Source organism: Bos taurus, chromosome 7 (assembly GCF_002263795.3).
Source record: "Bos taurus isolate L1 Dominette 01449 registration number 42190680 breed Hereford chromosome 7, ARS-UCD2.0, whole genome shotgun sequence".
Taxonomy (NCBI): Eukaryota; Metazoa; Chordata; class Mammalia; order Artiodactyla; family Bovidae; genus Bos; species Bos taurus.
In genome coordinates, this window is record NC_037334.1 from 13,922,077 (window position 1) to 13,949,332 (window position 27,256).

Here is a 27,256-nt window from a genome sequence, read left to right on the forward strand (position 1 = left end):
CACTAGAACCACCTGAGTGCTTTGAAAAATACTCATATTTAGGCCACAACCAAGTACAGTTAGAGTGTCTGGTGGTGAAAAACAAGGTCAGTATTTTTAATCTTCCCAGATATTTTCAATAAAAGCCTAGGTTGAGAAGCAGTGACATGCCTCCTCACCCATAACTGCATGTGCGAATTTAAAACATAGATACAGAATTTACTATGGAAATGATGTAACAGCTGTGCAAAACTCATAAATTTTCAGTATATTGAAAGGGAAGTACTCATTCTTCAAGGATGTTTGTGCCACCAAAGATAAATCATAGAATCTCCATAGATATAAAGAAATTCAGGTAAGAAGTGATTATGACACACAAAGGATCCTCGATCTCCCACTGTCATGTTAAACCAGAAACAGAAACAATATTCAGGTGGAAAGCAAAGAAAAATATGAAGGTCATAAGAGTTGCAAAACTGATGACATAATAAAAGTAGAATTTTAAATCTCCAGGTTTTGGTTTTGGGTTTTTTTTTTTTTTTTTTTGCTACATTTTCTAGCCTACACTCAAATGGGTGGCCAGGTCCTAAGCTGAGATTGTTCTGCTGAGGAACCTCCACATGGCCTTTTTGATGTCTTTGTTCCTCAGACTATAGATGAAGGGGTTTAGCATGGGGGTGACCACAGTGTAAACCACTGAGGCTGCTACATCCTTCCTTGGAGAAAGGGAGATGGCTGAGCTGAGATATACCCCCAGGGCTGTTCCATAAAACAAGCATACCACTGCCAGGTGAGAGCCACAGGTGGCAAAGGCTTTATACATCCCACTTGATGAGGGGACTCTCAGAATGGAGACAAGAACTTTATAGTAAGAGAAAAAGATTCCTGAGGTAGGGAGAAAACCAGAGATGGCAACGATAATATAGCTGACTATATTATTCATGAAAGTATCAGAACAGCCAAGGTTGAGCAGCTGAGAAGGGTCACAGAAGAAACTAGAAATTTCTATATCCTTGAAGCAGGTAAGTTGTAACACAATCACATTATGCATCTGGGAATCCAAAAGGCTAACAAAAAAAGACACCAAAATGAAGATGCAACAGGTGCGTGGGTTCATGATGATTGTATAATGCAGTGGGTGACAGATGGCCACAAACCTGTCATAAGCCATCACAGACAGAAGCATACTATCCATACACCCAAAAAGGATAAAAATAGACATCTGTGTCAGGCAGCCCCCATAGGAGATGACTCTGCTGTGAGTTTGGATGTCCACAATCATCTTGGGAACAGTGGTAGAGATGAAACTGATGTCAGCCAAAGACAGGTTGGAGAGGAAGAAGTACATGGGGGTGTGGAGATGGGGGTCAGAGGTGACGGCTAATATGATGAGCAGGTTCCCCAGCACGGTGACCAGGTACATGGACAGAAACAGGACACAGAGCAAAGGCTGCAGTTCTGCATCATCTGAGAGGCCCAGGAGGAAGAATTCTGAGACACTTGTTAGATTTCCATTTCTATGTAGCTTGGACACCTCTGGAAAAAGAAAAGAGGTCTGGAAACAAAGGACATAAGTAAATGGGCACTGAGCGGTGTGCCCATACTTTGGATTCAAACAATTCATTTTAAGATTATACATCCCAGTATCTTCAGCAATATTTCTCAGTGTGACAAATTCTACCTGCTTAGAAATGTTTTCTCCTTAGTTTCTATGTTATTCATCTCTGCCTATACACCCTTACTTTATAAAACTTCATGGAAAAATGAAAGGGAACAAGAATATTAGAGTTAAAACATCCATGGTCTCAGTTAAATATAGCCAACTTCTTTAGATATAATGTAGAAGGAGAAATTCTCTTCCCCTCTAATAAAATATAAAATTTGATCTAAAGAAATTAAGACATGCATATTTATACAAATCTTAATTCAGTCAAAAACAATTCTAGATATTTTCCTCATTTTCAATATTGACAAATCTATGAAATGCAGAACTAGGTCCTCCTGATTCTTAATTAAAAATGAATGTTAAAATGAGAACACATTTTATATGATATTCAGAGTTTTATCATTCTTTGTTTTCTACCTTCCCTTCTTCATGAAATAAGTCATTACTCAAACATCAGAGGGGTCTTTTAAAGCTTTTAGTATATTCTTCATATCTTTGACTTTAGTGGAATTCAAATTTTGATCAGTATGGCGTAATTAAATGCAGGATCATGATGCATTGATGACTACAAAGGTGGTATTACTGTACAGAACAATGTTAATGATTAAATGGTAATAAAATTTAAGAAACTCTCTTGAAATTTTGATTCATGATGATGTATGGCAAAAACCATCCCAACATTGTAATCATGCTCCAATTAAAATAAATTATTTTTTTAACAGGCATAATATTCTCCAGATCATTCCATGTTGTCACAAATGGCAGGATTTCCTTGTTTTTATGGCTGAGTAATATCCCATTATTTATATAAACACACAACATTTTTTACCTATTCAACAGTCAATAAACACATTTTCACTATTTAAAATAAATGATGATGACAGGGGAATGTAAATATCTATTAGAAGTTCTGATTTGAGTTCTTTGGCACCTAACCTGAAGTGGGTTGCTAGATCCTATGGTAGTTCTATTTCAATTAGATGCAGCTTTTAATTTTTTTAAGGAACCTCCATTCTGTTTTCTGTAATGGCTGTATCATTATTCATTCCCACTAACCGAGTACAAGTGTTCCCATAACAGTGAGCAGGGATCGAGGAGTCTCTGCCAGGACTGACAGGGAAGTTAGTGACATGATGGTTTGGGGTGGCAGAGGCATTGCCCACATACCTAGCATCTGGAATCAGTCTGTCCAAAATGACTGACTTCAAACATGATTTTACCATTCTTTAATTCATGATCTGGTTGCTGTTGTTTAGTCCCTAAGTTGTGTCTGACTCTTTGTGACACCAAGGACTGTAGCCCACCAGGCTCCTCTGTCCATGGGATTTCCCAGGCACGAACACTGGGGTGGGTTGCCATTTCCTTCTGCAGGGGATCTTTATGACCCAGGGATCAAACTTAAGTCTCCTGTATTGGCAGGCAGATCCTTCACCACTTGAGCCACCAGGGAAGCCCCAAGAACTGGCACATGTTATATAAAATGTTTCACTTCTTTCCTCTTATTAAAATAATAGTAATGTTATGTACATATCATTGGGGAGAAATTATGCGCATATAATCAAGAAGGAAATACAAAATGTATACATCAGAGCCCGACACTTAGGAGGCCTTCAATACCAGGACAGGATGGTATGGCTCATGTCATCCTCATCATGCTTGTCCTCATCCTCATCACTGATCCCATGATGAACTGAAGAGGTAGAGGGGAGGGGGACAGAGGATAAGATGGTTGGATGGCATCATCGACTCAATGGACATGAGTTTGAGCAAACTCCAGGAGATGGTGAAGGACAGGGAAGCCTGGTGTTGCAGTCCATGGGGTTGGGAAGAGTCAGACATGACTGAGTGACTGAACCACAACTGCACAAGGGGAAAGTTTACAGAGGTACACTTGCTTCTCTATTGGGAGGGATGCCAGCCAGAGCCAGTGAGGGTGAAAGCAGAACTCTGAACGAAAGTTCTCACAGCTCAACCAAAACAAAGAATGTGAACTTCAAAGCACTCTATTCCAAACCCATGTGGATTGCTCCCAACACCTCTTCACCATTCCTGTCTCCCTAGCACTTACTAGGTTGGCTGTATCTCTGCTGGAGCATGACCAAGGACCACAGACTCACTGCCTCTCTCCTGCCTGGTGTGTGATGAAGTCTCAGGGTCCCTCCTCAGGATGGGCAGGAAAACAGACTCAGCCTGGACATTCTGATGTAGGTTCCTACAAAGGATGGAGACATAGGTGTGGATTCACAATATTAGAACAGCCAAAATAATGAGCTTGGAGGCATTGGCCAATTATTTACAATGGCATGACCTTAGAGCTCAACACCCAAAGCTCATCATTAGCCACTTGGTCCATGTTGTCCTCATCTCTGGGGACTTGTTAATATTAAAAGAACAGGAAAAGGAGAAGAGTGAATGTCCTGGGAAGGGTCTGGGTCCCTTTTCATCTCAGGAGGAAATATCACGTACTCTTGCTTCTTACTTCCAAGCTGCAGGATCTTAACGTAACATCAGACCTTTTTTTCTCAATTTACCACTCAATGTGTGATTTTGATATGTTGAAATTCATTGTATCAATCTTGAAATCTTTGCAGCATGAGGTCTAGACCAACGATGTGATACACTATCCATTTTCAGAGTTTTCCATTTTTCACAGGACCGGAAAAGGACATTTCTCATCCAACTGCAAAGAAGGGCAATACCAAAGATTGTCCAAACCACTGCACATTTTGTGCTCACTTACACACACTAGTAAGGTAATGCTCAAAATCCTTCAAGCTAAACTTCAACACTATGTGAACCAAGAACTTCCAGATGGACAAGCTGGATTTAGAAAAGGCAGAGGAAACAGAGATCAAGTAGTCATAGAAAAAGCAAGGGAATTCCAGAAAACTATCTACTTCTTCATTGAGTATGCTAGAGTCATTGACTGTGTGGATCACAACAAACTGTGGAAAATTCTTAGAGAGATAGGAATACCAGACCACCTTCCCTTCCTCCTGAGAAATCTGTATGCAGGTCAAGAAGTAACAGAACTGGACATAGAACAAAGGACTGGTTCCAAATTGCTAAAGGAGTACATCAAAGCTATATATTGTCACCCTGCTTATTTGACTTATATGCAGAGTATACCATATGAAATGCCAGGCTGGATAAAGCACAAGCTGGAATCAAGATTGCAGGGAGGAGTATCAATAACATCAGATATGCAGATGACACCACCTTATGGCAGAAAGCAAAGAGGAACTAAAGAGCCTCTTGATGAAAGTGAAAGAGGAGAGTGAAAAAGCTGGCTTAAACTCAACATTCAAAAAACAAAGATCATGGCTTCTGGTCCCATCACTTCATGGCAAATAGATGGGGAAACAATGGAAATAGTGAGAGGCTTTATTTTCTTGGGCTCTAAAATCACTGCAGATGGTGACTGAAGCCATGAAATTAAAAGATGCTTGCTCTTTGGAAGAAGAGCTGTGACAAACCTAGACATCATATTAAAAGCAGAGACATACTTTGGTGACAAAGGTCCATCTAATCAAAGCTACAGTTTTTCCAGTGGTCATGTATGTGTGTGAAAGTTGGACTATAAAGAAAGCTGAGCACCAAAGAATTGATGCTTCTGAACTGTGATGTTGGAGAAGACTCTTGAGAGTCCCTTGCACAGCCAGGATATCAAACAAGTCAATGCTAAAGGAAATCAGTCCTGAATATTCTTTGGAAGGACTAATGCTGAAGCTGAAGCTCCAATACTTTGGCCACCTAATGTGAAAACCTGATTCATTGAAAAAGTCCCTGAGGCTGGAAAAGATCAAAGGCAGGAGGAGAAGGGGACGACAGAGAATAAGATGGTTGGATGGCATCACCGACTCGATCAACATAAGATGAGCAAGCTCTGGGAGTTGGTGATGAACAGGCCTGGCATACTGTAGTCCAAGGCATCGCAAAGAGTCAGACATAACTGAGCAACTGAACTAAACTAAACTGAAACTGGGAGTTCGTTTAAAAGATATTGAAAGGCTAACAGGCAAAAAAAATAACAAAGCAGTAACATAGCATTTATGAGCGAAGAAAGATGTTACTCCACCAAGGGCTTGAGGAGTATAAAATGAAGAGCTGAGCATTTACGGCAAAGAGAATTTACTGACCACTATTGAATGTAGGTAAGTTAGAAAATGGAACAAACATTTCAAGAGCCACACCCCAAAGCAATGTATATAAGTGTGAGTTTGGAGTAGAGACAATAGTTTTATAAACAGCACATAGGCTATGGAGACAAAATTCTATGGTGTAGAGAGGCTATATGTGAAGAATCATTATCAGCAATAATGGGGAAAACACACTGCCTGTTGGCCTTCTCAGTAGTAAAGAAACTGCCTTCCAATTTAAGAGATGTGGGTTCCATCCTTGGGTCAGGAAGACCCCCTGGAGAAAGAAATGGCAACTCCAGTATTTTTGCCTGGAAAATATCATGGACAGAGGAGCCTGGCAGACTACGGTTCACAGGGTCGCTAAAGAGTCAGACTCAACTTACTGACTGAGTATGTACACAGGCACATTGCCTGTTACTACAGCAGGCTCTTCATATTTTCCCCCATGAGTTCAGATCTCTTTAGGATCTGGGACATTTGTCCATGAGCAGTTAGGACACATGACATAAAGGTCACATTTGACTGAAAGATTTGGCTTAGATCAGAAGTTCAAACCTTGGCCACATGCTAAAACCAGCCTCAGTGTGTTTAAAAACCCTCATGCTGGGACCTCCCTGGTGCTCCAGTGGATTAGGTTCCACCTTTCAATGCAGGAGGCATGAATTCAACCCTTGGTCTCAGACTTAAGACCCCACATGCTGCATGGTATGACCAAAAATAAAAATAAGTAATTTTTTTAAATCTTCAGTTTAGGACACCCTAAGTCTAACATTGTGAAGGAATTATCCTCCTTTAAAATAAGTAAATAAATTTAAAAATAAATAAATAAGAATAAAATAAATAGACTCTTTGGCAGTGAGACTCAGTTTATTTTTTAGTTTATTTTATTGTAGTATAGTTGATTCACAATGTTGCAAAACAGTGAGTATTTTTAAGCCTCCCAGATGATTTTGAGAAAAGCCAAGGCTGAGAAGCAGTGACATGTATCCTAACACAGTATGTTCATGCGTGCTCAGTCACTACAGTCATGTCCAACTCTCTGTGACCCCATGGACCATGGCCCACCAGGCTCCTCCGTCCATGGGATTCTCCAGGCAAGAATACTGGAGTGGGTTGCCATTTCCTTCTCCAGTGGTAAAGTATGAAGTGAGGGAAGTGAAGTCGCTCAGTTGTGTCCGACTCTTTGCGACCCCATGGACTGCAGCCCACCAGGCTCCCCCGTCCATGGGATTTTCCAGACAAGAGTACTGGAGTGGTTTGCCATTGCCTCCTCCACATAGACTGCATACACAGATTTAAAACATAGTAATCTATAAAAATGGAGTTGTTCATTTTTCTAGTATGTGGGTCACCACGATAAATGAGAGACTCCTCCTTAAATACAATAAGATTCAGTTATGCAGTATTTTTGACATCTACAGAATCCCAGAAGACCCTTCCAGCCCCATCAAAAACATATCTAAAAAGCAATATTCAGGTATAAAACAAGGAGAGGCAAGAAGGCCCTAAGGGCTACAAATGATGTCATCAGAGAGATAGAATTTTCAGATCCAGGTGTTAATTTTGCTACATTTTCCAACCCACACTCCAAATGGAGGTTAGATCGTTTTGTTGAGGAATCTGCACAAGGCCCTTTTGATGTCTCGGTTCCTCAGGCTGTAGATGAAGGGGTTCAGCATGGGGGTGACCACAGTGTAGATAACTGAAGCCAGTGAATCCTTCCTGGGAGATTGTGAGATGGCTGAGCTGAGGTACATACCAAGGCCTGTTCCATAATATAAGCAAACAACTGTCAGGTGAGAGCCACAGGTAGAGAATGCTTTATACCTCCCACCTAATGACGGGACTCTCAAAATGGAGGAAATAATTTTGTAATAAGAGAAAAAGATCCCTGAGACAAGGACAAAAGCAAAAATGGCACCAGAAAAATACAGGATTATATTATTGGCGAAAGTGTCAGAACAGGCAAGCTTAAGGAGCAGAGAAGGGTCACAGAAGTAATTAGAAATTTCTACATCTTTGAAGCAGGTAAGTTGTAGAACAATCAAATTGTGTACCTGGGAGTCCATAAGGCTACCAAAAAAAGACACAAAAACTAAAGAGAAACAGAGGTGTGGGTTCATGATGACTGGGTAGTGCAGTGGGTGACAGATGGCCACAAACCTGTCATAGGACATCATAGACAGCAGCATACCATCCATACATCCAAAAAGGATTTAAAAAGACATCTGTGTCAGGCAGCCCCCATAGGAGATGACTCTGCTGTGAGTTAGGATGTTCACAATCATCTTGGGGACTGTGGTGGAAACGAAACCAATGTCAGCCAAGGAGAGGTTGGAGAGGAAGAAGTACATGGGAGTGTGGAGGTGGGGGTCAGAGGTGACAGCCAGGATGATGAGCAGGTTCCCCAGCATGGTGACCAGGTACATGTACAGAAACAGGACACAGAGCAAAGGCTGCAGTTCTGCATCATCTGAGAGGCCCAGGAGGAAGAATTCTGAGACACTGGTTAGATTCTGTGTTAGATTTTGTGGTTGTATGTACCTTGGACACCTTTAAAAAAGAAACGAGATTTGGAAGAAAGAAAACAAGTAAATGACATGCAGTACTGTGTCCATATTTTGGATTCAAGCAATTCATTTCTAAGATCATACACCCCATTTCCTTCAGCAATATTTCTCAGTGTGACAAGTACTATCTGCTTAGAATTCTTTCTTCATTGGTTTCTGTGTTATTCACATCTGTCTATGCACTCTTACTTTATAAAACTTCACTGAAAAGTGAAAGAAATAAGAACGTCAGAGGTAATATATTCATGACCTCAGTTAAATACAGCCTACTTCTTTAGAGATGATAAGAGACTCCCTTATAGAATAAGAGATCCCCTTCCCCGTCTAAGAAATATATAATAATTCAAATATTAAAAAATTAAGTCATTTATATAAATCTTATTTTCTCAAATACAATTCTAGATATTTCTCTCACTTTTCTATTTACAAATCTCTATGAAATTCAAGACTATGTCACCTGGATTCTAAATCAAAGATGAATGTTCATAATTGGAAACATTTTTTTGATCTTCAGAGTTTTATTCACCCTTTGTTTTTCTGTCTTCCTTCCTTCATGAAATAGAGATTACTCAAATATCAGAGCTGTCTTTCAGAAGTCATTTAGTATATACTCCATATCTTTGACTTTGGTGGACTTGAAATTCTAATCAACTTTGTTTAATTAAGAGGACAAGATCTAATGTGTTGGTGACTACATAGATAATGTTCATGTGCACAGTATTGTCAATGATTAAATGATAATGAAATTTAAGTAACCCTCTTGAAATTTTTTATCTTATACAGGATTATTTGTTTCGAACCATCTCAGTAAAATGTCTGAAGTATGAGACCACTTTACATTTCTTGAACTCTGTTCTGTACTGACAGGATAATACTACTTCATTGTTTTTCTTTTTTTCAGTTTATTGACGTGATTGACAAAATGGCGCATATTTGGGTGGGTTGTGTGAGATGAAACGTTTTAAAGATATACAAAAGGATGATTTAAATACATATACACACAGGGAACGATTACCACAGTCAAGTTAATTAATATATCCGTCACCTCGCATAGTTTCTTTGTGTGTGTGTATGTGTGTGTGTGTGTGTGTGTGTGTGTGTGTGTGTGTTAACAGGTAAGCCAACCTCTCTTAGCAAATCTCAACAATACAGTGCAGAATTATTAGCTATAATCAAGTGATTATAGCTAATAATTCTGCACTGTGTACATTAGATCCACAGAACTTACTCATTTTATAACTGAAAGTTTGTACCCTTTGACCAACATCTCCCCACTTTCTCCACCACCAATCCTCACAACTACAGTTTAAACTATAGTGCTAAGAGCTTGATATTCTTCGCTTCCATACATAAGTGAGATCATACAGTATTTGACTATGTCTGGTGTATATATTTTAATATGCAAATACTTCTTAGGTCCATCCATGTTGTCACAAATGGCAAGATTTCCTTGTTTTTATGGCTAAATAATAGCCCATCATTTATATATACACAGCACATTTTCTTTATTCATCTGTCAATAGACACATATCCACATTTCACTATTTAAAATAATATCATAAGGGAGGAGCTAAGATGGCGGAGGAGTAGGATGGGGAGAACACTTTCTCCCCCACAAATTCATCAAAAGAACATTTAAAAGCCGAGTAAATTCCACAAAACAACTTCTGAATGCTGGCAGAGGACATCAGGCACCCAGAAAAGCAACCCAAGTCTTCGAAAGGAGGTAGGAAAAAATATAAAAGACAAAAAAATGGACAAAAGAGAGAGGGATGGAGTTCCGTCCCGGGAAGGGAGACTTAAAAAGAGAGAAGTTTCCAAACACCAGGAAACCTTCTAACTGCTGAATCTGTGCTGAGCCTTGGAAGCACAGAGGGCAACATAACAGGGAGGAAAAATAAATAAACAATTAAAACCCGCTGCCAGCCCTATGGTAACTCCCCCAGCGGAGAAGCAGTGCAGACACCTGCATCCACCATTAGCAAGCGGGGGCTGGGCAGTGAGGTGTGGCGCGGGCTGCATTGCAAGAATCTGGCCTGAATACCCCGAGCGCTATCTGAGTGAAATAATTTGGGCTAGCAAACCAGACTGTGGGATATCTACCACGCGAAAAGCCAGCCCTAACCTATGACACCACCAGGCCTGTGCACGGAACAAAGGACTGAACAGAGATAGCTGGCAGCAGACCATCCCCCTCCGGTGATAGGCAGCCAGAGCCAGAAGGGGACAATCGCAGCCCCAGAGAGACATTATCTATAAAACTGTAAGCAGGCTTCTTTGCTAACTAAAACTTCTTGGGGGTCTAGACGGTCAACATCTGCCTGAGAAGGTGTGCGGGTGCACACCTAGATAAACGAGCGGTGGGGAGGCGATAAGTCGCAGCAATTGCGCTTGCTAAACACCTCATCACCTGAGCTGCTCAGATCTGGGAAGAGCACAAAACGCAGGCCCAACTGAGAGTCTGTGCCTCTGAGAACTACCCGAGTGCCTGAACCTGAGCGGCTTGGACCTGGGAAGTACAGGCAGCCCAGGGCCAGCCACAGATGGTTCCCGGCAGAGCAACCTAGAGCCTGAGCAGCGTGGGCAGAGAGGCTACACGCGCCGTGAACGGGGCGGGGCGGGCAGCGGACCCAGTGTGGCTGAGGCACTGCGAGCACACGCCAGTGTTATTTGTTTGCAACATCCCTCCCTACCTCCCCACAGCGCGACTGAACAAGTGAGCCTAAAAAAAAAAAAAAAAAAGTGTCCTCCACCATCCTCTTTGCGTCAGGGTGGAAACCAGACACTGAAGAGACCAGCAAACAGAAGCTATTACAGAGGGAACCGCCTTGGAAGCTACAGGCAATAGATTAAAACCCTGTGGTTACAACCAACTACATAGGAAGGGGCCTATAGATCTTGAGAAATATAAGTCGGACCAAGGAACTAGCCAAAAATGAACTGAACCCACAACACTCACAACAAAACCGGAGAAAGTCCTAGATATATTTTTACTATTTGTATGATCATTCTTTCTTTTTTTTTAATTATTTTTTTTAATTTTTAAAGAAAAATTTTAAGTCCTCTATTATTCCTTTAATTCCCACTTTTATAACCGAATACTTTGCACAAAGAAAAAAAAGAAGACCATATTTATTTTTAAAGCAAACTTCATATATATATATATTTTATAATTTTTTGACCTTTTTTTTTCCCTTCTTTTCTTTAACATTGTATTTTTGAAATTCCAAACTCTACTCTAGATTTTTAATTTTAGCTTTTTGTTATTCGTTATCAATTTTGTACCTATAGTTTTTTTTTTTCTTTTCTATAATTTCTGTGACCCTTTTTTATTTTTTCTTTTTCTCTGTTTCTTTCTCTTCTTCTTTTAAAAAACATTGTATATCTGAAATTTCAAACTCTACTCTAGATTTTTAATTTGCTTTTTCGTATTTGTTATCAATTTTGTACCTGTATTTTTTTATATAATTTATGCAACTTTGTTTGTTCTTGTTTGATTGTTTTTCTCTCTCTTTCTTTTTCTTCTTCTTTTTTTAACATTGTATTTTTGAAATTCCAAACTCTACTCTAGATTTTTAACTTTTGCTTTTTGTATTAGTTATCAATCTTGCACCTATATTTTCTTTATACTTTTCGTGACCTTGTTTGTTTTTGTTTGTTAGTTTTTTCTCTTTCTTTTCCTTCTTCTTTTCTTTAACATCGTATTTTTGAAATCCCAAACTCTACTCTAGATTTTTAATTTTTGCTTTTATGTATTTGTTACCAAGTTTGTACCTTTAAGAACTCAAACTTCAGTACCCATTTTTCACTAGGCAGCGAGATTACTGGCTTAACTGCTCTCTCGCCCTTTGGACTCTCCTTTTTCTCCACCAGGTCGCGTGTGTCTCCTCCCTAACCCCTCTCTACTCTACCCAACTCTGTGAATTTCTGTGTGTTCCTGACGGTGGAGAACACTTAGGGAACTGATTACTGGCTGGATCTGTCTCCCTCCTTTTCATTCCCCCCATTTATCCTCCTGGCTACCTCTGCCACCTTCCTCCTTCTTCTCTTCTCTGTATAACTCTGTGAACAACTCTGAGCGGGCCAGTTGTGGAGTGCACATAAGGAAGAGATTACTAAATAGCCCACTCTCTCCTCTATTGATTCCACCTCATCTCATTCGGGTCACCTCTAACTCCCTCCTCACTCTTCTCTTCTCCATATAACGCTGTAAACCTCTCTGGGTGAAACAAGTTTCAGGGCAAGACATACCAAGCAAATTCTCCAGCAGCAAGGAACACAGGCCTGAGCTCCAAGATACAGGCAGCACAAAGTCACCCCAAAATCATAGACATCCCATAACTCATTACTGGACATTTCATTGCACTCCAGAGAGAAGAAATACAACTCCACCCACCAGAACACTGACACAAGCTTCCCTAACCAAGAAACCTTGACAAGCCTTCTGTACAAACCCACATAGAGCGAGGAAACACCACAATAAAGAGAACTCCACAAACTGCCAGAATACAAAAAGGACACCCCAAACTCAGCAATTTAAACAAGATGAAGAGACAGAGGAATACCCAGCAGATAAAGGAACAGGATAAACGCCCACCAAACCAAACAAAAGAGGAAGAGATAGGGAATCTACCTGATAAAGAATTCCAAATAATGATAGTGAAATTGATCCAAAATCTTGAAATCAAAGTGGAATCACAGATAAATAGCTTGGAGACAAAGATTGAGAAGATGCAAGAAAGGTTTAACAAGGACCTACAAGAAATAAAAGAGAGTCAATATATAATGAATAATGCAATAAATGAAATTAAAAACACTCTGGAGGCAACAAATAGTAGAATAACAGAGGCAGAAGATAGCATTAGTGAATTTGAAGATAGAATGGTAGAAATAAATGAATCAGAGAGGATAAAAGAAAAACGAATTAAAAGAAATGAGGACAATCTCCGAGACCTCCAGGACAATATTAAACGCTACAACATTCGAATCATAGGGGTCCCAGAAGAAGAAGACAAAAAGAAAGACCATGAGAAAATACTTGAGGAGATAATAGTTGAAAACTTCCCTAAAATGGGGAAGGAAATAATCACCAAAGTCCAAGAAACCCAGAGAGTCCCAAACAGGATAAACCCAAGGCGAAACACCCCAAGACACATATTAATCAAATTAACAAAGATCAAACACAAAGAACAAATATTAAAAGCAGCAAGGGAAAAACAACAAATAACACACAAGGGAATTCCCATAAGGATAACAGCTGATCTTTCAGAAGAAACTCTTCAAGTCAGGAGGGAATGGCAAGACATACTTAAAGTGATGAAAGAAAATAACCTACAGCCCAGATTCTTGTACCCAGCAAGGATCTCATTCAAATATGAAGGAGAAATCAAAAGCTTTACAGACAAGCAAAAGCTGAGAGAATTCAGCACCACCAAACCAGCTCTCCAACAAATACTAAAGGATATTCTCTAGACAGGAAACACAAAAATGGTGTATAAACTCGAACCCAAAACAATAAAGTAAATGGCAACGGGATCATACTTATCAATAATTACCTTAAATGTAAATGGGTTGAATGCCCCAACCAAAAGACAAAGACTGGCTGAATGGATACAAAAACAAGACCCCTACATATGTTGTCTACAAGAGACCCACCTCAAAACAGGGGACACATACGGACTGAAAGTGAAGGGCTGAAAAAGATTTTCCATGCAAATAGGGACCAAAAGAAAGCAGGAGTAGCAATACTTATATCAGATAAAATAGACTTTAAAACAAAGGCTGTGAAAAGAGACAAAGATGGTCACTACCTAATAATCAAAAGGTCAATCCAAGAAGAAGATATAACAATTATAAATATATATGTACCCAACACGGGAGCGCCACAATATGTAAGACAAATGCTAACAAGTATGAAAGGAGGAATTAACAATAACACAATAATAGTGGGAGACTTTAATACCCCACTCACGCCTATGGACAGATCAACTAAACAGAAAATTAACAAGGAAACACAAACGTTAAACGATACAATAGACCAGTTAGACCTAATTGATATCTATAGGACATTTCTTCCCCAATCAATGAATTTCACCTTTTTCTCAAGTGCACATGGAACCTTCTCCAGGATAGATCACATCCTGGGCCATAAATCTAGCCTTGGAAAATTCAAAAAAATAGAAATCATTCCAAGCATCTTTTCTGACCACAATGCAGTAAGATTAGATCTCAATTACAGGAGAAAAACTATTAAAAATGCCAACAATTGGAGGCTGAACAACAGGGTGCTGAATAACCAACAAATCACAGAAGAAATCAAAAAAGAAATCAAAATTGCATAGAAATGAATGAAAATGAAAACACAACAACCCAAAACCTGTGGGACACTTTAAAAGCAGTCCTAAGGGGAAAGTTCATAGCAATACAGGCATACCTCAAGAAACAAGAAAAAATTCAAATACATAACCTAACACTACACCTAAAGCAACTAGAAAAGGAAGAAATGAAGAATCCCAGGGTTAGTAGAAGGAAAGAAATCTTAAAAATTGGGGCAGAAATAAATGCAAAAGAAACAAAAGACACCATAGCAAAAATCAACAAAGCCAAAAGCTGGTTCTTTGAAAGGATAAATAAAATGGACAAACCATTAGCCAGACTCATCAAGAAACAAAGGGAGAAGAATCAAATCAATAAAATTAGAAATGAAAATGGAGAGATCACAACAGACAACACAGAAATACAAAGGATCATAAGAAACTACCATCAACAATTATATGCCAATAAAATGGACAATGTGGAAGAAATGGACAAATTCTTACAAAAGTACAACTTTCCAAAACTGGACCAGGAAGAAATAGAAAATCTTAACAGACCTATCACAAGCATGGAAATTGAAACTGTAATCAGAAATCTTCCAGCAAACAAAAGCCCAGGTCCAGACGGCTTCACAGCTGAATTCTACCAAAAATTTAGAGAAGAGCTAACACCTATCCTGCTCAAACTCTTCCAGAAAATTGCAGAGGAAGGTAAACTTCCAAACTCATTCTATGAGGCCACCATCACCCTAATAACAAAACCTGAAAAAGATCACACACAAAAAAGAAAACTACAGGCCAATATCACTGATGAACACAGATGCAAAAATCCTTAACAAAATTCTAGCAATCAGAATCCAACAACACATTAAAAAGATCATACACCATGACCAAGTGGGCTTTATCCCAGGGATGCAAGGATTCTTCAATATCCGCACATCAATCAATGTAATACACACATTAACAAATTGAAAAATAAAAACCATATGATTATCTCAATAGATGCAGAGAAAGCCTTTGACAAAATTCAACATCCATTTATGATAAAAACTCTCCAGAAAGCAGGAATAGAAGGAACATACCTCATTTAATAAAAGCTATATATGACAAACCCACAGCAAACATTATCCTCAATGGTGAAAAATTGAAAGCATTTCCCCTAAAGTCAGGAACAAGACAAGGGTGTCCACTTTCACCATTACTAGTCAACATAGTTTCGGAAGTTTTGGCCACAGCAATCAGAGCAGAAAAAGCAATAAAAGGAATCCAAATTGGAAAAGAAGAAGTAAAACTCTCACTATTTGCAGATGACATGATCCTCTACATAGAAAACCCTAAAGACTCCACCAGAAAATTACTAGAACTAATCAATGATTATAGTAAAGTTGCAGGATATAAAATCAACACACAGAAATCCCTTGCATTCCTATACACTAATAATGAGAAAACAGAAAGAGAAATTAAGGAAACAATTCCATTCACCATTGCAATGGAAAGAATAAAATACTTAGGAATATATCTACCTAAAGAAACTAAAGACCTGTATATAGAAAACTATAAAACACTGGTGAAAGAAATCAAAGAGGACACTAATAGATGGAGAAATATACCATGTTCATGGATTGGAAGAATCAATATAGTGAAAATGAGTATACTACCCAAAGCAATTTATAGATTCAATGCAATCCCTATCAAGCTACCAACGATATTGTTCACAGAGCTAGAACAAATAATTTCACAATTTGTATGGAAATACAAAAAACCTCAAATAGCCAAAGCGATCTTGCGAAAGAAGAATGGAACTGGAGGAATCAACCTACCTGACTTCAGGCTCTATTACAAAGCCACAGTTATCAAGACAGTATGGTACTGGCACAAAGACAGAAATATTGATCAATGGAACAAAATAGAAAGCCCAGAGATAAATCCACGCACCTATGGACACCTTATCTTTGACAAAGGAGGCAAGAATATACAATGGATTAAAGACAATCTCTTTAACAAGTGGTGCTGGGAAAACTGGTCAACCACTTGTAAAAGAATGAAACTAGAACAGTTGCTAACACCATACACAAAAGTAAACTCAAAATAGATTAAAGATTTCAACGTAAGACCAGAAACTATAAAACTCCTAGAGGAGAACATAGGCAAAACACTATCTGACATACATCACAGCAGGATCCTCTATAACCCACCTCCCAGAATATTGGAAGTAAAAGCAAAAATAAACAAATGGGACCTAATTAAACTTAAAAGCTTCTGCACAATAAAGGAAACTATCAGCAAGGTGAAAAGACAGCCTTCAGAATGGGAGAAAATAATAGCAAATGAAGCAACCGACAAACAACTAATCTCAAAAATATACAAGCAACTCCTACAGCTCAACTCCAGAAAAATAAACGACCCAATCAAAAAATGAGCCAAAGAACTAAATAGACATTTCTCCAAAGAAGACATACAGATGGCTAACAAACACATGAAAAGATGCTCATCATCACTCATTATCAGAGAAATGCTCATCAAGACCACTATGAGGTACCATTTCACGCCAGTCAGAATGGCTGCGATCCAAAAGTCTACAAGCAATAAATGCTGGAGAGGGTGTGGAGAAAAGGGAACCCTCTTACACTGTTGGTGGGAATGCAAACTAGTACAGCCACTATGGAGAACAGTGTGGAGATTCCTTAAAAAACTGGAAATAGAACTGCCTTATGATCCAGCAATCCCACTGCTGGGCATACACACTGAGGAAACCAGAATTGAAAGAGACACGTGTACCCCAATGTTCATCGCAGCACTGTTTATAATAGCCACGACATGGAAGCAACCTAGATGTCCATCAGCAGATGAATGGATAAGCAAGCTGTGGTACATATACACAATGGAGTATTACTCAGCCATTAAAAAGAATACATTTGAATCAGTTCTAATGAGATGGATGAAACTGGAACCTATTATACAGAGTGAAGTAAGCCAGAAAGAAAAACACCAATACAGTATACTAACGCATATATATGGAATTTAGAAAGATGGTAACAATAACCCTGTGTACGAGACAGCAAAAGAGACACTGATGTATGGATCAGTCTTATGAACTCTGTGGGAGAGGGAGAGGGTGGAGAGATTTGGGAGAATGGCACTGAAACATGTATAATATCATGTATGAAACAAGTCGCCAGTCCAGGTTTGATACATGATGCTGGATGCTCGGGGCTGGTGCACTGGGACGACCCAGAGGGAGGGTATGTGGAGGGAGGAGGGAGGAGGGTTCAGGATGGGGAACAGAGGTATACCTGTGGTGGATTCATTTCGGTATTTGGCAAAACTAATACAATATTGTAAAGTTTAAAAATAAAATAATAAATAAACAAAATTAAATTAAAAAAATAAAATAATATCATAAGCACAAGGGAACGCATATATGTCTTAAAGCTTTTGAGTTCATTTTATTAGCACGTACTCTGAAGTGCAGTTGCTGGGTCCTGTGGTAGTTCTATTTCAGTTCATTGCAGTTTTTTCTTTTTTAGGCCACCTCCATTCTGTTTTTCTAGTGTCTATAAATATTCATTCCCACCAACCAAGTATAAAGATTCACTTACCTCCATATCCTCAGCAACATTTGTGCTTTTTTTTAAATATAATACCCATCCTAACAGATATAAGATGATATTTAATTTACATTTGTCCTTACATGTCTTCATATTAACTGATGTTGAGTGCCTTTTACCTGGTGATCTTGTTCTCCTGATCATAAACTCTCTTATTTATAGTTGAGGAGTTTCAGGGGAGGTTTCACAGTCAGGTCAGAACTCAACCTACTTATCGCGACGCAACAAATTTCCATGTCAATCCTTCCTGATTCAGGGATTGCAATTCTTACACTTCTGCCTTTAAAAGGTAATTCTGGTTCATTATTTTGGTATTCAAACTATAATTTATTTGTGTAAAAGATCAAAATAGAATAATGAAAACACATTTGGGCAGTTTCGTTATCCATGAAATTATTATAGTAATTGAACCTACCTAATAGGACTATTGCAAGAACTTTTAAAGAAAAATCATTAATGTTGCTTAGACCAGTGGTTTTCAGGTCCAGTTGATCTATTATTTATATGTGCATATTTTAAAAATACTCAGTTACCCCAGCCTCAGTCTAGAACCAGTTCCAGGATGTCTACATGTGAATTTCTTGGTCTCCCTTCTGTGAAGCTGGGCTTGATAAACACCACCTTAGAATACTGCACAACACTGAGAAGAAGGTCCATGACTATTATATCTATTAATACTATCATGAATACTTCACCTACTTTGAAAATATGGACATTAATAATATTTGCTTCAGATGTCACGTATTATAAAAATTTAAAACATTGAAATTTTCATGGCATCTCAGTTCAATCCCATCTTCTCCAAGCACATCCCCGAAAGCAACCAGTGTTGTGAGGTTGATGGATTTGTTTCCTTGTAAATGTTTCCATAATGTCAGTATTCATTTATGTATCCAAAGCCAGCTTTCATAAAATCTTCTCTAAACAGAATACTATCCATATTGCCCCTGAAATGCACTTCTTTACATGACATTTTGGTTCCATCTCTCTGTAAAATACATACAACTACCTCATTTTCCTGACACACATTTTTGCATAAGGAAAGACAACATTTCATCAGTTCATAAATTTACATTTATAGAAAGCAATATAAATTTAACAAATGTAAAATATATCTTTGACATATGTATTAAAGGCAATAATACATACTTTAATATAGTTTATATATAAAGTGAATATTTAATTTATATTATATGTATTATATTTTTATTCATATCAGTTCTGCTAACAACAATCCTATGAAAATTTTTGTACCTCTCTCTATATCAAACAAATGAAGATTTGTATGTAATATGTGAGTGGTAATTAGTCGTTCAAGTTCTACTAATTGATTCATAATCAGTTTTACTAATTAATATTAGTAATTACTAATATTTGTTTCAATGAAAAAATCATTTTTGACAACTGCACTCTTAATAAGGTATCTTTTGAAAAGATCTTTGAAGTGTGTCTTGTGATAATTTCACATTAGCTGCACATTTTCATCTTATATAAGAAATCTTGTCAACCTTAGATTTCAAAACTGGACAGCAAAATGCATGGCTAATCATTGAAAACCCTATAATCCTCCATTTTAGGGTCATTATGGCCTCTGTAAACTGCTGTGTCACTTTCATAATTCACAGATACACCCCCTGAACCAAAAGAAGATGAAACCATTTATCTTCCCTGTCACTTCTGGGACCCAAGTAGATTTGAGAAGAAACTCTTACTAGGTACAGTGGAGGTGACTGAGAACTTTTGTAAGAATGAGCAGACCAGGGTTTGAGTTCTGGGTCTTTCACCCCCTAAAAGTGGAGTATGTGCAAATCTCCACTCTCTGTGTTTCTGTTCCTTCCTGGAAATTCAGTCCAATATTTGCCTCTACAGTGTATATCACACCTAAAGGGAAGTGTGGAACTTAATAAATAATCAATCATTTGTATAAAGAATTTCAATCATTATTGGGACATCATACTCATTAATAAAATAAACTCCCCCCAGTTTAATGACCTTTCATGGGCTCCAAGGCAAAGAGATCAAAGCCTTTCCTGTCTCAAAGCTGGAGTATAGAAAACACAAAATCCTAAAATACATCTTGGCTCATGCATCAAGATGTGCATGTTCTCTTCTTTTCTGACTCTTTTTTCCCATATGTTCATGAAAATTTCTTCAATGACTTCTCAGAGATTGAATGCTGTAGAGGCTATTGAATAGAAAATGATAGGTCCCAAAGAAAGCCCTAGGATACAGGAAAAAACAAGCAATGTTTTAACTTGTCTCTCGTCCTATGGGACATTCTGAAAAGGATGAAAACACTAGCATGAATTGTCCACTGTGTGGAAGCTATATTGCCAACACATTGTTTCAATGAAAACTGGAAGGGTTTATTCAGCACTAAAATGGGTTTTTCACCTTTGTCGCCTCCACTGTGCTACCAAGATATAGGCTCTGAGGAATCAGAAATAAATAAGCCTCAGTCATTTCTCTTCATTATGAAGAATGTACTTGTACCAACAAAAATCACAATAAACTAAACAATAAAATAAGCAAAAATCTCCTGTCAGGGATGTGAGGAAACCATAGCATAAGATGAAGAGACAATTAAATCTGATGACAGGAGAATTAGCCTTATCATTATTAGTAACAAAATATAAAAAATGTATTTTTCCTTTTCTTCATCCATCATATAGTTATTGCACAGAGGACTACCATTATTTCTTTAGTCCTAATTCAGTGGGTTTGTATCAATGAGGAATCAAGTCTGTTGACAATCCTAAGTCTCACAGATTCTAAGAAATTTCCCTATAACACACTAATTAGTGGAGCATAAAAGATTCAAAATAAAGTTTTTCTTCTCTGAGTCTTATACCCCAAATTTCACTGTTTTCAGACTTTCTGAAAGTTTTCAGCAAAAGTACAGAGATATAGCAACATATACATCTGGAGTATATTATTTTAAACTGTTTTCATTTACCTGAGTAGGAATGGACCACAAGACTCTGATTTTGTATCTGCTTTCATGACTGAGTCAGCTGATCATCAGTGCAGAGGAAAAAGTGGACAGATGAAGTGAAATCCAGAAACAATGTCAACAGAGAGATCTACCCTGGAGTATCAGGTGGCAATCATTTCTCTGGTCTTTGCCTGTGATCTCATATGTTCTTCCTAAAGCTGACACAGCAATAGCTACCTACTGCTCTCCACTGTACCCTCCAGAAAACTCCAAGGGGAAGGGCACAGTGAGCAGGGAATCTCTGTCGGGACTGACAAGGAAGTGGCACGATGGTTTGAGGTGGCAGAGGGACTTCCCTACCTTGCATCTGCAGTCAGTCTGTCTAAAATCATTGGCTTCAAACTTGGTTTTAACATTGTCTAACTCATGGTCTGGTTGCTGTTGTTTAGTCCTTAAGTTGCATCTGACTCTTTGAGACCCCATGAATCGTAGCCTACCAGTCTCCTCTGTCCATGGGATTTCCCAGGCAAGAATACTGGAGTGGGTTGCCATTTCCTTCTCCAGGGAATCTTCTTGACCCATGATTTGAACCCACATCTCCTGCATAGGCAGGCAGGTTCTTTACCACTAAGCCACCAGGAAAACCCCTTGAACTGGTACATGTTACATAAAATATTTCACTTCTCTATTCTAATTAAAATAATAGTAATGTGTGTACATAAATTGGGGAGAAATTATGCAGATGTACTCAAGCAATAAATATAAAACAATTCCAAACCCATGCAGATTGTTCCCAAACTCCCTTCATCATCATTATCTCCCTCAGCACTTACTGGGCTGGGCTGCATCTCTGCCGGAACATGACCAAGGAGCACAGACTCACTGCCTCTCTCCTGCCTAGTGTGTGATGAAGTCTCAGGGTCCCTCCTCAGGACGGACAGGAAGACAGACTCAGGCTGGACATTCTGTTGTAGGTTCCTACAAAGGATGGAGATAGAGGTGTAGATTCACAACATGAGAACAGGCAAAGCAAAGAGCTGGAGGCACTGGCCAATTATTTACAAGGATATGACCTTAGGGCTCAATGCATAAAGCTCATCATTAGCTAGTTAGCCTATATTATTCCAATCTCTGGGGACTTGTTAATATTAATAGACCAGGAAAGGAGAAAAGTGAATGTCCTAGGATGAGTCTGGGTCCCTCTTCTCCTCAGGAGGAAATTTCCTGTACTCTTGCTCCTTACTTCCAAGTCACAGGATCTTAACATAAAGTCCGATTTTTTCTCATTTTGCCACTCAGTGTGTGGTTTTGAGAGCTGAAAATCCATGTATCAATCATGAAATCTATGCAGCATGAGGTCCATGCCAAGGTTGTGTACACTTTCCATTTTCAGAGTTAATCATTGTTTCTAAGGATAACTTGTTTTCATTTCCTTACTTTAGCTCACACTTGATGTGAGGAAATACCCAATGGAATGAAAACCAGAAGTTGAGATCAGTGAGAGCATCTCAGATCCTGCCCACCACACAAGCCTCATGCTCTATAAAGACTGTGTGCTCCAAGCCGTTCAAGGCTCAGGTCCTGCCCATTTGCTTTGTAATATGTCCCCAGATTCACTGCACCAACATGATCTCAACAAAAATTCCCTGGAAATAAACTAGAAATGGGTAGACTTTACTCTCTACTGGGTACTGCAGACCCCACTGTACAGCTCAGGTCATGCAGTTTCCAATGACCGCTGGTTTGTGATACACAGGAGAGCCCCTCCATCAGCATCAAGGCAGGTGTGGAGCCACAATATTAGAACTGGCAAACTAATGAGCTAGAGGCACTGGCCAATTATTTACAATGATATGACCTTAGGGTTCAGTGCCTGAAGCTCATCATGAGCCAGTTGGCCCATGTTGTCCCGATCTCTGGAGACTTGTTAATATTAGTGGAACATGAAACGGAGAAAAGTGAATGTCCTGGGAACCATCTGGGTCCCTTTTGTCCTCAGGAGAAATTTTTCCTACACTCTTGCTTATTACTTCTCACTTGCCGGATCTTAACACAAAATTCAGACTTTTCCCCTCAATTTAGCCATGCAATGTGTTATTTTGATATCTATAATTTGATAGTATCAATCATGAAATCTACAAAGCATTAGGTATATACTATGGATATGGCATAATTTGCATTTTCACAGTCTCTGAAATTAAAAGTCTCTGAAATTAAATAACTACTCCTTGGAAGGAAAGTTATGACCAACCTAGATAGCATATTCAAAAGCAGAGACATTACTTTGCCAACAAAGGTCCATCTAGTCAATGCTATGGTTATTCCAGTAGTCATATATCGATGTGAGATTTGGACTGTGAAGAAAGCTGAGTGCCAAAGAATTGATGCTTTTGAACAGTGGTGTTGGAGAAGACTTTGAGAGTCCCTTAGACTGCAAGGAAATCCAACCAGTCCATTCTGAAGGAGATCAGCCCTAGGATTACTTTGGAAGGAATGATGCTAAAGCTGAAACTCCAGTACTTTGGCCACCTCTTGCGAAGAGTTGACTCATTGGAAAAGACTCTGATGCTGGGAGGGATTGGGGGCAGGAGGAAAAGGGGATGACAGAGGATGAGATGGCTGGATGGCATCACTGACTCGATGGACGTGGGTTTGGGTGAGCTCCAGGAGTTGGTGATGGACAGGGAGGCCTGGCGTACTGCAATTCATGGGGTCGCAAAGAGTCAGACATGACTGAGCAACTGAACTGAACTGAAGAATAGCTTCTCTTATTTTGGCCAATTTTAATGAAACTTCACATGGGGTTACAAGAGTTAAACATGATTTAGCAACTAAATCACCACCAAACAGATGAATCTTGAGTTCTAAGGTTTTTTTTTTCTTTATTGACATTGGCATATTCGAAAACTATTGATCTTTACTTACAATTTAATAACTGATACTTTAATTAAATATTTCAGTGTATCTCCCAGAAGGTCACAATCAAGGTGACAGCCAGGGCTGTAGGCATCTCAAGGCTGGATCAGCAAGTGTCCACTTCCAAGCACATTCATAAGATTGTTGATAAGAGTCACCTGTTCACACAATATTATCCAGAGAATTCCTTCAGTTCCTTGACACATGGCCTCCTGGTGGGGCAGCTGGGTTTTATCAATGTGAGCCATCAAGAATACCAGAGAGAGGCACCAGGAAAATAGCCAGATTATTGTACTCTGTTCCCTATTACTTCCCAACATTTCTTCCTCATTCTTGTTGTTGGAAGTGGGTCTCTATGTACATCTCACACTCAGTGGCAGGGAAACACACAGGGGTAGGAAAACCAGGAGTTTGGAGGACCTCAGATAGTGCCCACCACACAGAAACCTCACTGTCGATGAGAGGAAGACACTGAATGTTGGGACATCAAAAATAATTCATCCACAGCAAAATGTATTACTATGCATGTAGGCTATGCATGTGCGCTAAGTCACTTCAGTTGTCTGACTCTTTTCAACCCTTTGAACTGTAGCCTGCTAGGCTCCTCTGTCCATGAGATTCCCCAGGCAAGAGTCCTGGAGTGGGTTGTCATGCTCTCCTTCATGGGATCTTCCCAACCCAGGGATTGAACCCAAGTGTCCCTCATTGCAGGTAGACTCTTTACCAGCTGAGCTACCCGGGAAGCCCTGAGTTATCTTTGAAGTGAAGTGAAGTAAAATTCACTCAGTCATGTCTGACTCTTTGTGACCCCATGAACTATACAGCTCATGGAATTCTCCAGGGCAGAATACTGGAGTGGGTAGCCTTTCCCTTCTCCAGGGGATCTTCCCAACCTGGGATCCAACCCAGGTTTCCCGCATTGCAGGCAGATTCTTTACCAGCTGAGCCACAAGGGAAGCCCAAATGGTGATTGAGTAGAGTTGATTATAGAGAGATGAGGGGAATATTGGGGCTCTATAAGATATGTGGACAGTGGTAAAAGTGTTAAACTGAAGTAACAGCATTGTGGGGAGAGGGAATCAGACATTAGAGTCAGTGCTAAGGATGAGTGTAGAATACACGGTGTATATGAAAGATGGATATTGGTCTTTATGTAGTAAATTAGTGATATGCTTTGCACTTTCCTTGGTTTTCCTTACATGATGACTATCTGTAAAGAAAACAGTAATCTACTCACATTCAGTGTTTGATGTGTCATTGAGAAATTTCTGTCCTCACTTTTTATCCCTTTACTATGTGCACAAATAGTCAAACCCCACTCTTTGTTCTATGAGTCTTAATCTTGCAGTTACCATTAGAGCAAAAAAGATTCTATTGAATGTCCTGATAATAAATGCAAACCATATTTTTATGATTTTAAGGCAAACCATATTTTTTTCTCTCTTTTGCAAGTCTTCTTAGAGTGTCTATAGAAATTTCAAGACAGAAGAAAAATACTGGATGTATAATTGTTAAATTGACTTTACTCTTCCTTATGAGGTACTAGGTAATTTGTTCAATGTTGTACAAAGTAGAGCTGTGCCTAATCTCTGCCCTTGCTGTGCTACACAAGAGTACAAATAGACAAATTTCAGTTTCTATCCTCAACCTAATGAGAACATGCTGCATAGCACAGGGAACTCTACTCGATGCTCTGTGGAGACCTAAATGTGAAAGATATCCAAAAAAGAAGGGATCTATGCAAACATATAGCTGATTCACTCTGCTGTACAGCAGAAGCTAACACAACATTGTAAAGCAAATACTCCAATAAAAATTAATTTACAAAAATCTTAGAGTGTTTTAAGCTCCGTGTGGTTAGCAAAGAAAAATTAGAATGAATGAGAATATTTTTTTTTTTAATTTAAAACAGATTGTTTTTCTGAGGAACCTCCACATGGCCCTTTTGCTATCTTGGTTCCTCAGGCTGTAGATGAAGGAGTTCAGCATGGGGGTGACCACAGTGTACACCACCGAGGCCACAATTCTTCCTGGGAGATTGTGAGATGGCTGAGCTGAGATAGACGCCAAGGCATGTTTCATAAAATAAGTAAACAAATGCCAGGTGAGAGCCACAGGTCAAGAAAGCTTTATACTTCCCACCTGACCTGGGGACCCTTAGAATAGAGGAGACAATTTTATAATAAGAGAAAAAGATCCCCAATATAGGGAGAAAATGAGAGATGGCACCAACAAAAATACATGATTATGTTATTGATGAAAGGGTCAGAACAGGCAAGGGTGAGGAGTTGAGAAGGGTCACAGAAGAAATTAGAAATTTCCACATCTTTGAAGTTTTATCACCACATCTTTGAAGTTTTATTTCCACATCTTTGAAGTTTTTCCACATTTATGAAGTTTTATCATGGTGAGTTTTATCACCATGGAATTGTGCATCTGGGAAACCAAGGAACTGATGAAAAGTGATACCAAAACCAATGAGCCATGGAGACGTGGGTTCACAATGTCCAAGTAATGCAGAGGGTGACCGATGGCTACAAACTGGTCATAGGCCATCACAGTCAGGAGGAGACCATCCAAACACCCAAAAAGCATAAAAAAGGACATCTGTGTCAGGCATCCTGCATAAGAGATGACCCTGCTGTGAGTGTGAATGTCCAGAATCATTTTCAAGATTGTGGTGAAGGTGAAATCGATGTCAGCCAAGGATGGGTTTGAGAGGAAGAAGTACATGGAAGTGTGGAGATGGGGGTCAGACGTGACAGCCAGGATGATGAGTAGATTCCCCAGCACGGTGACCAGGTATATGGACAGGAACAGGATAAAGAGCAAAGGCTGCAGTTCTGGATCATCTGAGAGTTCCATGAAAAGGAATTCTGAGTCAATTGTTAGATTCTGTGGCTCCATATAGCTTTGACACCTTTTGAAAAAGAAGAGAAGATTGAAAGAAAGGAAACAAGTAAATGGCCATGCAGCACTATGTCCACATTTTGGATTCAAGCAATTCACAAACAAAATATTCACTCTTGGTTTAAAAGTCTGTTCTTTATGTCTGTGTCTCCTTTGCTGCCCCTCATGTAGGAGTGTTGGTACCATCTTTCTAAACTTCATATATATTCATTAATA

General features: G+C 39.1%; 1 protein-coding gene and 2 pseudogenes across 1 annotated transcript; all 3 read right to left on the bottom strand.

Moving 5' to 3' along the window:
- Positions 1–565: 565 nt before the first annotated feature.
- LOC509510 (putative gustatory receptor clone PTE01) lies at positions 566–1,581 on the bottom strand. Its single transcript, XM_059888866.1, is given in 2 exon segments — positions 566–1,494; positions 1,497–1,581. Coding segments are annotated over 2 exon segments (1,014 nt in total).
- Positions 7,386–8,309, bottom strand: OR7E183P (olfactory receptor family 7 subfamily E member 183, pseudogene; annotated as a pseudogene).
- On the bottom strand, positions 26,365–27,037 carry OR7E198P (olfactory receptor family 7 subfamily E member 198, pseudogene; annotated as a pseudogene).